Source organism: Excalfactoria chinensis, chromosome 3 (genome assembly GCF_039878825.1).
Source record: "Excalfactoria chinensis isolate bCotChi1 chromosome 3, bCotChi1.hap2, whole genome shotgun sequence".
NCBI classification, from domain to species: domain Eukaryota; kingdom Metazoa; phylum Chordata; class Aves; order Galliformes; family Phasianidae; genus Excalfactoria; species Excalfactoria chinensis.
This window is the reverse complement of record NC_092827.1, coordinates 66,778,234-66,789,262: the sequence shown is the minus strand read 5'-3', so window position 1 is coordinate 66,789,262 and position 11,029 is coordinate 66,778,234. Positions and strand designations below refer to the sequence as shown.

At 44.3% G+C, this 11,029-nt stretch overlaps 1 protein-coding gene across 1 annotated transcript; it reads left to right on the top strand.

Annotated features, from left to right (window-relative positions):
• Positions 1-18: 18 nt before the first annotated feature.
• Positions 19-6,263, top strand: PSMB1 (proteasome 20S subunit beta 1). The gene is made up of 6 exons (XM_072332277.1): positions 19-406; positions 1,309-1,416; positions 2,865-2,946; positions 3,376-3,505; positions 4,678-4,784; positions 5,987-6,263. The coding sequence occupies exons 1-6, from the start codon at positions 306-308 to the stop codon at positions 6,170-6,172; spliced, it is 714 nt and encodes a 237-aa protein (XP_072188378.1). The 5' UTR covers positions 19-305; the 3' UTR covers positions 6,173-6,263.
• Positions 6,264-11,029: the final 4,766 nt, after the last annotated feature.

Here is an 11,029-nt window from a genome sequence, read left to right as displayed (position 1 = left end):
TCTACCGCCATCTTGAGTGAGGGCGGGGCGCGCGTGCGCGCTTCGTGCTGCTGTCCGCGCGGTAATGGCTTTACTCTCATCTCGTGCCGCGGTGTCGGTACCGTGCTCGTGGCGAGAGCCTCGCGTGCTTCCCGTCCCTACCTCCCTAAGGCGGATCTAGCTCGATGCGGCCGTGTGGTCGCCGACGATGGGGCGTGGTACCTCCGGGGCAGACAAGACGAGGTGCCCGTGCCTCGTAGAGCGCCGCCTCTTCGTTTCCGGTGCCGCCATTTTGCCGTGAGACAGCAGGGCGTTGTGGCGCAGGGATGCTGGCCGCCGCGGGATACGCTGAGCTGAGGCCGGAGCCGGGCTACGGGGTGGGCGCGCCCGTGCAGTACCGCTTTTCGCCCTACACCTTCAACGGCGGGTGAGAGCCGCGGCGGGGCTGGGGCGGGGTGAGGCTGAGCGGTGGCTGGGCCGAGTCTTGCTCGTTGTTTTGCCGGCCCTGTGTCACGATGCCCGTGTACTGGATCAGCCCTGTCGGTACAACAGCAGGGGAGAGCCGGGGTTGGCCTCGCGAAGGGCCGTGTGTCCCGCGGCTCGGCGCTGCTCTTCAGCTGTATTGCTGCATGCCGCTGTGGGTTTTGTCAGAGCAAGCTCTTTCCCTTACCCAGGCGCTTGTTCCTTTGGAGCGACCCAGGGAAAGCGTCTAGTAGTCACCTGATTGGTTTTTAAGGTTGTAACTGAGCCGCAAAGTGCTTTGTCATAACTGTTACAGGTGGGTGATCTTTTGCAGGTGCTTGCTCAGAATTAACAAGAATCTGGGCAGTTTGACATTCTTTAGGTTGTTCTTTTTTCTTCCTGATGATTGGCTGCTTTCTAAAGGACATCTCTTAACCACGTAGTGGTAGTGGCAGTGTGGCAATCACAGAGTAATTATTCGGAAATTAATAATGTGGGTTAACGTTAAGAGAGTGGTGCTAATGCCATGATAGCGTGCTGAGTACTTGGCTGGAGTGTATTTGCTTGGAGAGCCAACCGGTTTTCCTTATCAGACATTTAAAATGAGCCTATTGTGTCTTGTCCTTGCTGAGCTTCTATACGATTTACAGTCAAAGCAGAGAACCGTGTACGTTCTCTTTAGTGTGTCTAGTGTCTTCTTCCAACCCTGAGTTTGTACCTGGGGAAATGGATAGTGAGAAACATCAAGGGATGTAATAAGGTTTGTGACGCAATGCGAATGTGGGTAGAGAACTTCTGTCTGTTCATCGCTCGCCTAAGAACTGAGTTGTGCCAAAAACTGTGATTATATGAATGCTTTTCTTTAAGGACTGTGTTGGCGATCGCTGGAGAAGACTTCTGCATTGTTGCCTCTGACACACGACTGAGTGAAGGTTATGCAATTCACAGCCGGGACAGTCCAAAATGCTACAAACTGTAAGCCTGCACCTTATAAGGACTGAAATGGAGGATTGACCCCGTATATTGTTAAGCATGTTGCCTGAAGTTATCTATCGTGTTCTTTACATTTGTATTAGCTGTAGTGAAACTTATGTAATAACTAATTCTGCTTTGTCAGGCCACGAGTGTGCTCACTGCTGCCAGTGTTTTTGCTTATGACGTGTGATCATCTAAGCTTATGTCTTACCTGACTAACTCTGTGTGCTGTCTTGGACTCTCTGTTGCTGTCCAAATGGAAATTGCTTTAGTACAATTAGTGTAGAGCCCGTGATGGCTTTGGGTAATTCTGGTGACAGAAATTGAGACAATCTCAGTTAAAGTGGTTTTGAGTGTTAACCTTATAAACATGTGCTGTGTTTTAACCTCACTGATAGCTAAGCACTGTGCAGGTATCTGCTCGCTTCCACCCAAACCCACCCTGCAGCGGGATGTGGAAGAGAGTTGGGGAAAAAATGAGGTAAACCAATAGGCTGATGCAAACATAGTTTAATAGGTCAGAAAATGAAGGGAATAATAATAAGAGTGGAAAGCATGAAGCAGTTGCTCTCCACCTGGTGACCAATGCCCAGCCAGTTCCTGAGCAGCAGATTTCCCTTCTACTTTGATCAGCTCTCCCACTTTATCATTCCACGTGACCCTGCATGGTATGGGGCATCTCTTGGCCAGTTTGGATTGGCTGTCCTGCCCTGTCCCCTCCAAGCTTCTCCTGCACCCTCAGCCTCAGTTGGTGTCAAGGCAGTGTGAAAAGCTGGAGCATCCTTGGCTCTGTGCAGTGCTGCTCAGCAACAGCCATAACATGGATGTTACCAACAGTTATTCTCCATCCAAAGCACAGCGCCGTAGTAGCTACTAGGAAAAAAGTTAGCTCTGTCCCAGCCAAAGCCAGGACAATATGTCAGTGTTTGTAGGCATTCATAGAAGTTACTAGAACTTACAATTCAAATGTGGGTTCCTGTAGTTATTGCTTATTAAATGTTTGCTCTGAAACCGATCAAAGAGCTAATATTATATAATACATCAGCAAATAACCGCTGTTGTGCTGACACCAAAAATCACCTACATCATAAACATTACCTCACCAGCTAAAAGCAGTCCCCTGGCCAGATGGAGTAAAAACGTATTGAGTAACATGACACGGCTTGGTAACAGCTCCAGTTAGAGGTGCTTGAAGAAATTAAGGTGTTTTTTTTTTCCCCAAAGCTTTGCTGTGGAAATCAGTGGGTTGAAGAGTAAAGTCTGTGTGATCCTGCACTTAATGAGTCAGCTTTTATTCTTGGAATACCTGTTACTACTACATTTTAGACAACCGTTTCTGATAGCGTTTGAGAAGCTGGAAATACATTTGATATTTTCATAACTTACTGTATAAGAAAGTGGTGTAGTTCGTGCTAAATCTAAAATCACAGCAAAACTTTGTTTTACAGAACAGAGCGAACAGTCATTGGATGCAGTGGCTTCCATGGTGATTGCCTTACACTTACAAAGATTATCGAAGCAAGATTAAAGGTATCTTAATGTATTTAGAAATGTATATGTATTTTTTTGTATTGCATTTGAGGATTATTATAATTTTAAATACAATTTCTTCTTTGTCATCAAGTGTTCATATCGTAACTGTAGCTGTATTGCTAGTAAAAGATCAGGCAGGGTGAAATTGAGGCCATGTTCTTGCCGGGTGTAACATCACAAGGTTAAAAATGGAAGCGCTGAAGAGAATAATGAGGCAACATCTATTCTTTGCTATGTCTCAGGAAAGTATGAATTTTGGTTTACGATAAGGCATTACTGCTAGGCCAATGTTGGTTTTGTAATCATGCCGGTTAATATTATGCTAAGCATCATTTCCCCTCAGTAATGAAATTACAGAAGATGTACTCTTGATTAAGTATGAATTTGTGTGTAACATTCCCGTTGGGCGTGCTGTGCCATTTGCAGATGTACAAGCATTCCAATAACAAGACCATGACTACCGGAGCTATTGCAGCAATGCTGTCCACAATCCTGTATTCTCGACGTTTCTTTCCTTACTACGTTTACAACATCATCGGTGGACTTGATGAGGAAGGTAAGACTTGAAACGCATTTTATTTGTGCCTTTCAGTGCGGTAGAGGTTATGAACTGTGAGGGTCAACTCTGGAGACAGGTTTTCTATGGGGACTTTTAAACATGAACTAATCTCTAACAAAAATAATGACCTCTGCATGGATGCTGTAAGTTTAATTCTCCTCTTCCAGGACTTTCTGGGTCCGGTGGTGTGGTTGAGCTGCTAAAATACTGTGTTCTCTGCTCAGAGGTGGTCTTGTTTAGAGAATTTCAGCCACTCTTTGCAGTTTGCTGTTAAAACTAATTTAAGTTATAGTGCTTCCCCAGTCTTGCTGAGATGTCTGCAGTATGTGGAGGGTGAGGTGAGTCAGTCTACCCTGCATAATGGTGAATGCCAGACAGTGAGGATGCGGTAGTGTGTGTTAAGAATGAGAGCACATATTTGCACATACGGATTTGGGTTCAGTAAGATTGATTTGTTCTAATGTGAAGTTACTATCTAGATCTGTGCCGGGGCTGCTCAATTACCAGTGCTGTGTGGCCAGCTTATCACATCAGGTGCAACCTGTCTGAACGGAAGGAATGCAGGCACTTCGTTTTCGCTTGTATTCCTTTGTGAAACCCTGTAGATGCTAAAGTGCATCTCTGTCTCTGATGCTGACACAAGACAGCTTGCTTTGCGCAACCTGGCCTGACTCCAGAGGGAAGCACATAAGAGCCCAGCGCACCGTCCCTGTTTCCCAGAAGGCACTGCAGAGGCATCCAAGTGCACTCTTTGGAAGTAGTTCCAAGAACTATGCACTTCTGCTGACTAAACGTTCTGCCAGTTGTTAAAGAAGTAGAGGTCTTTGTGCAGCGCTGTGCTACAACATGCGCTTCTGTTTTGATTGTTCTTCATTAGGACTTTTTTCCTGTGGTAAGTACTGTAGAAAACATCTGTTAGAGCATATGGGTATAGCTTAAATTGTGACAATAACCTTGCATATAGGAGGGCACCGTAACCACAGTGAGCCCGCTGTACCAAGTGTTGTCTGAACACAGCTCAGTGCTATTTTGTAGAGGTATTTTAGGAGATCTCTGGTATTCTAGAAACTGCTTATGAACAGAACTGTTTGGTTTTGTGCAAATCCTTATCAGTATTAAGAACTGTTCTGGACTGCAATTAAATCCTTCTTTATTTTTTTTCCTTTAAGGGAAGGGAGCAGTCTATAGCTTTGATCCAGTAGGCTCATACCAGAGAGATTCTTTCAAAGCAGGTGGATCAGCAAGTGCCATGCTGCAGCCCTTGCTTGATAACCAGGTAAAATAGTTCTCGTTTGGGTTTTTTGTGTTTGGTTTTTTTTTTTTTCCTTTCTTTAATGATCGCAGTGAAGATTTGTAACGTTCAAATTGATGCGACTTCACTTTTGGGGGGTATTTGAGAGAAAGTTTGGGTGTATTACAGGTAACGCTGTCAGTCCGTACACTGAAAAAACGTGTGATTCTGCCTTCTCAGGACAAGTGTGAAAACATTGTTTTCAGATTTCATTAAGGTTGGACAGGGGATGGTCTGGTTCCAGTAGTTAAACACTTTAACTGAGAAATTGTTTTCCACAGAAGCTGATTAGCAGACAAGGGAAGTGGGAAGATAACGTAAACATGCCTAATAGCTGCCATTAAGTAGTAACAAATGAAGAAGGCAGAACCTATTATACACTCCAATTGTTTTTCTCAATCAATGTATCGCAGAATGGTAGGAGTTGGAAGGGACCAAACCAACGAAGGTGTTAAACAACCAAATGGCTGGCTGAGATTCCAGAGTTTTGTTCAAGTTGTGACTATTTTTGACGACATTCCTACGTAAAACTGCTGAAAGCTCATTTAACTGAATCTGTGAAAACACTTGGCTGGCAACTTTTATTGAAGCTCTTAATTTTTGAATGACTGAAATCTTTACAGGTTGTTTTTTAAACTAATTTTTCAGCTTTGATTCACTTTTAAGGTTCATTAGCTGTAGAGAATGAAACATCTTCTGTTGCAAGTTGTTTTTATCATTTCTGAGTTGGAAGCATAGTAGTGATTCTTTGCCCTCCATTTTCATTTTGGGCACTTAAGTACATCAGCTGAAATAAAACCAGTCATGTTCCAATATGATTTTTAAATTCTAGGTGCACTTAGGATTACTTGCTTGTAAGAAATGTTCCTAATTACAGAATCCCCAGGGATGAACTTGTGTGCAGTTTTGATACTGCTTAACCCAGTGAGAAATTTCTGAAGAAACAGATGAGTATCTTGTATAAGCTGAATGTTAGTAGGACAGAGGCTATGCTTCACTTTAATTGTAAACATTGGTAAGCATTCTGACCGTGCAGCTATAAACTCTATGGAGAGCTACTTCTGCCAGCTCTGGGTTTTAAAGCAGACTAATTATTTGTGGAAATCTGCTCGTTCTAGTGCAGAGACTGAAAATGCCTCTGTGCCGGATGGAAGCCACTTCCTTTGAAATGCTTTATCTTTCCTTAGATTGGTTTCAAGAACATGCAAAACGTGGAGCACGTACCTCTGACCCTGGAGAAGGCTTTGCAGCTGGTTAAAGATGTCTTTATTTCTGCTGCTGAGAGAGATGTGTACACTGGTGATGCGCTTAAGATTTGTGTTGTCACCAAAGATGGAATTAAAGAGGAAACCATCCAATTAAGAAAAGACTAATTCAGTTCACATACAAACGTGTAATCTATGATGTACAATTTCACTGTAATGTGAAGGTGTTTGTCTTATTAAATTTTTTCAAGAAGTTTGACTGTTGTAATTCTGAATGTTTTTTTTCTCTTTGGTAGAAGCGATAGGGGTATTTTTTATGTGTTATGTCATTATCATTTTGCTTTTAGAAAACAGAGTGATAACATGGTAAGGGACGGGTAAGTGAGGATGTGGTGGAACGTCCACCCAGCAGGTTGTCAAGGGCAAGGAGGTGGACTCTGTGCCTCAACATTACTTCTGCCAAAAAGGAAAGGAGAGTAGTAGTCTTGAGCTTCTCCCTTCTGAGGGGAATGGAGGAGGCCCCATGTGTTGTAGGGAGCTCTACTGCCTCACTGGGGCTTGAGTCAGGGATGTTAATAGGTGACTTGCTAGTCTGGTTTGCCCCTCTGATTATTATCCTTTACTGTTAACTGATGCTAGCAGTGATTAAGACACTGAGAGAAGCCCGAGGGCTATCAAAAGGGACTTCAGAGGACTGGAGTGGTTAATGGGTGGAATGGAAGTATAGGTGGTGTTTTCCTCCAACCATTCAACGTCACGCAGGGATACTGAGAAGCCCAGAACAGCCCATCTGATAAGGCAAGGCCAAGAGGCTGGTGCCACTGCAGGAATTCTGTAGTTTCATCGTGGGGTGAACATTGCACTTGGCCTGATGGTGTCTGCCTAGGTCACAGGGAGGAAAAGGAACTTCCTGGGCTCCTTGACAGGCCTTTAAATGAAGTTTGAAGGAGGAAGCAGGTGATAATGAGCCTGCCCATGACAAGGTCCAGGATAGTATAGCTAAGAGGGACAAGATGTGTTTCCCTGTGAAGAGTCAAGGGATGCTGTCACTTCAGGAAGCAGTGGGGGGGAAAACCTGATTTTTCCCAGAGGCTTTTGGGAGGGCTTCTCTAAGAAGGTAAGGCAGCTGAAAGCCCAGCTGAAGTGCCTCTATGCTTATGCATGCAGTGTGGGAATTGGAAACTGTGTTACTTTTGGAAAGTTGTGATTTATTGCCATCACTGAAATGTGGTGAGATGATTAATGTGACTTCCATATTTAAGAAAAGGAGAAAGGAAGACCAGGGAAACTGCAGGCCAATGAGTCTCATCTCTGTGCCTGGGAAGACCATGGAACAGATCCTCTTGGAGGAGATGTTAAGGCACAGGTGAGATGTGGACATGATCCAAGACAGCCAGCTCAGCTTCACTGAGAACAGATTGTGCCTCAGTAGTCTGATGGCCTTCTGACAGTGGAGTGATGGCATGGGTGGATAACTGATGGGCAACTGATGTCATCTGCCTGGCCTTGAGTGGCCTTTCACCACATTGTTATGTCTAAATTGGAGAGATGCAGCTTTGAAGGTTGGGCTATTTAGGTGGATAAAGAATTGGTCGGATTGTCACAGCCAGAGGGTTAGTGTCAACTTCTGTGTTCACATGGAGGCTGGTCACAAGTGGTGTCCCCCAGCTGTCCATCTTGGGACCCTTTTGTCAGTGACACAGGCAGTGGGGTTGAGGGTACCCTCATCAAGTTTGGTGCTGACACCAAGCTAAGCGGTGCAGTTGATGCAATAGAAGGGAGAGACAGCAGCCAGGGGGACCTGGACACACTCAAAAAGTGGGCACATGAGAATCTAATGAGATTTAACAAAGCCAAGTGCAAGGTGTTGCATTTAGTTTGAGGTAATCCCAGATATGAGTGGGGGAAGAACTCATTGACAGCAGACCTACTGAGAAGGAATTGGGTGTTCCGAGGGACAAAAGGCTGGATACGAGCCACTGGTGTGCTCTTGCAGCCTGGAAGGCCAACAGTATCCTGGGCTGCATCAAGAGGGGTGGCCAGGAAGGAGAGGGAGGTGATTGACCCTTTACCCATGTGAGTCCTCTTTAAGGCTCCCTCCAACCTAAGTCACTTTATGGTTCTATGATAGAATTGTGAGAATGATGCTAAGGGTTTGTTGAAGGCATTTTGATTCATCTAATCTTAATCTATTATCTAATTACAGTGTTAAATTAATGCTGTTCCTGCAGCGCTTTATGCCACAATGTGGAGAAGTGTAAATTTATTAACATTATATCAACAAACTTTTGTGGTAACGCTTCAGTTCAGACTTGGTTTAGTGAGAAAAAGTATTAGCTGTGCTCCTGCTGCCTGAAACCACTTTTTTCTGGAGAAGGAGGAAGGGCATTAAGTGAAACCTTTCAGAGTTTAGTTCTGAATGCTGCATCTTGGCTCACCTCCATGGCTCCGTATTCAATTGACATCCAAACTAGGAAGCATCATCTTTTTTTTCTGGCTGCCAGTGGAGAATTAGTTTGTATGGAGATTCTTGGAAGCCTGTTAGCGTTGAAAGTTTAGAGGGGGAGGGCTGAGCTGCTTCCTACTATTGCTTTTGGTTCTTGGGAAATTGCATCAGGCACGGACTGCTGGTTGGATTCCTGGAAATCGGCTTTTAGTGCTTGGACCTTCAGAAAAGCACAGGGTGCGTAATCAAGAGCAAAACAATCTTCTCTCCTACTGGAATCTTGTCAGATACGTTAGCCACGCAGAGAGGGACGTACAAAGGATCTTTTTGCTTGAGGTTACCTGCTTGGTCTATAGGACAAGTAATTTTGCAGAAGTATTTGAGCCTGTTGTAAGTTTGTGACCCAAAGGCGACCAGTCCACAGTAATACAGCGTTTATGTATCATGCGTTTTTCCTAGATCTGACAAACCTTCATGAGAGATGATAGTTTCAGGCTTCCTAGGCAGAACTAATGGTAGGTAACAGCTTCAGCCTCAGCTGTAAAACAGGTATTGCGTTTAATGTGACCCGGAGTGATCGGGAAATGCAGTGGGGGAACTCGAACAGTTGTTTCCCAAGGTCCCTTGGCCGCTTGGTGCCGCTGTTGGGCTGTGTAAGAAGGAAACGTCTTCTCTCAAGACAGATGGGCAAAAAAAGGAGCTCAGTGAAGAACACGGGCTGAAGTCACTTGGTTATGCAAGTCAGAACTTCTAGGCACGCTCAAGTATCTTACAGGGGTGTTTAGGATCACATGCAAAAGTCACATTAAATGTACACAGCTGTATCTACGGGCTGTTTCTTACTGAGCACACAACACAGTGCGGTAGTTCCAAGAAAGGAAAGAATATATATACTTTAAAATGTAAACCAGCAATGCCAGATTAAATACACCCTATAAAATTCAATCAAAGCACATCAAGCTCAGCTGCCCTTGGTCCCATTTTTATGCTGAACTGCACAAGTATCTCACAATAGTTTTGTACAGAGTCGCTGATCTCCAGTGGAAATGAGTAGTGTTTAAGTTGCAATGAGAAGAAGCTGATGGTAACAAGTTGGCATGCTTGCTTTCTGAACAGCTCCATCCCAATATACAAGATGTAAGCAGTTATCAAGGAAGGGCAACAAACAGGAGGAGCTATGAAACTTACACCTGAGTGAATTTAGTGCTCTCGATGGATGCCAAATGAGTAGGAGAAACACAAAGTGATGTGAGTGTTCAGGTTGTTTGCAGTCACACAGGAGGTTACAATAGCAGGCACTGGCACACAGCAGCAAGGGAACCTGCAACCCCATTGCTATCTGGTCAGAGCACTGGAACAGGTGAGGTGGCCATTTTGTGTTATCTTCAATTTTCCTGCAGAATTCATCTGGCTGAAGAACTGGCAGGGAATGAAAGCTTTTACACAGGCCTTTTGGACTGCAAATAGCAAACTCATTTCTCAGAAAAAGATATAATACTTGTTGTATTATTTCCCTCTATGCAGTGCTGTGAAACTAATGACCTACAAATGTTTGCTTCCCAACGTTTTTAACTTCCCTGGCCATGCCCTGCCTTGATGTCCTCACTACTAGTGCTCAGTCATTAGTATAAAGACACATTAAAGCATTATGGATGTCTCATGCAGATACAAAGCACCAAGAGGCTTTTAAAAAATCTACTGTGCTATTCAGCTCTGCTTGCAAAGATCACATCATCCTGTTAGGGCAGGAAGGTGGGAATACCCTGACTTTTTGCAGCCCTCCTTAGTGTTGTGTCCGTAGTCGTTGCATATAAATCAAACCAGTAGTAATCTTGCACTGTCTACAATGTATATTAATTTTTAATCGAGCACTTTGAGAGCTATTTAGTTACAGAACTCACTGGGCAGATACGCTGTACAGGTACAGCTGGGCAAAACAAAGGTAAGAATACCACTTACAGTTCCTAGAAGCAGAGGGCCTGGCCGGTCTACTTGGCTAAGGATTAGAAGTCTCTCACGTTCCTATGGAAGATAAGGGAGAGGGCAGTATGTTTTCTTAATGCTAAAGAAGTAACGTGTATTTCAGAAGCGAGCTGTTGCGGAATTATTTGGTTAATCTTGGAGTGAGCGCTTCTAGCCACCTTGATCAAGTACTTGCACGTGGTGGAGGGGGCATAACGAGCTGCAATAGCGAGCTCAGCCTTCGTCTGCGGCAGTGCCAAGCAGTACCTTAAGATGGCAATGGTTAGTTGCTGTCGCAGATTTCAACACAGTTACACGGGTGCGGGTAAAAATAGTCATACATACTTTACTGGTTTCCCACTGTAATGTGCTTTGCCGTAGTGTTTACTGAGGAGACGGGAGGCTTTATTTTGATCTCTGCCAAATGGCAGCACACTGTTGCTTATATAAGGGACTGCACAAGGTCAGAATTGGCCCTGAAGAGTAGGTTTGTAAGAAAGTAGGCCTTGCTTTATTTTAGACATATGTTTTCAGCAATATTGTTTATGCGTCAAATCCATTTTGTGTACAGGGGAGGGGGCTTGTTATTATGGAAAGTGGAAGTGCTTGACAGGGCA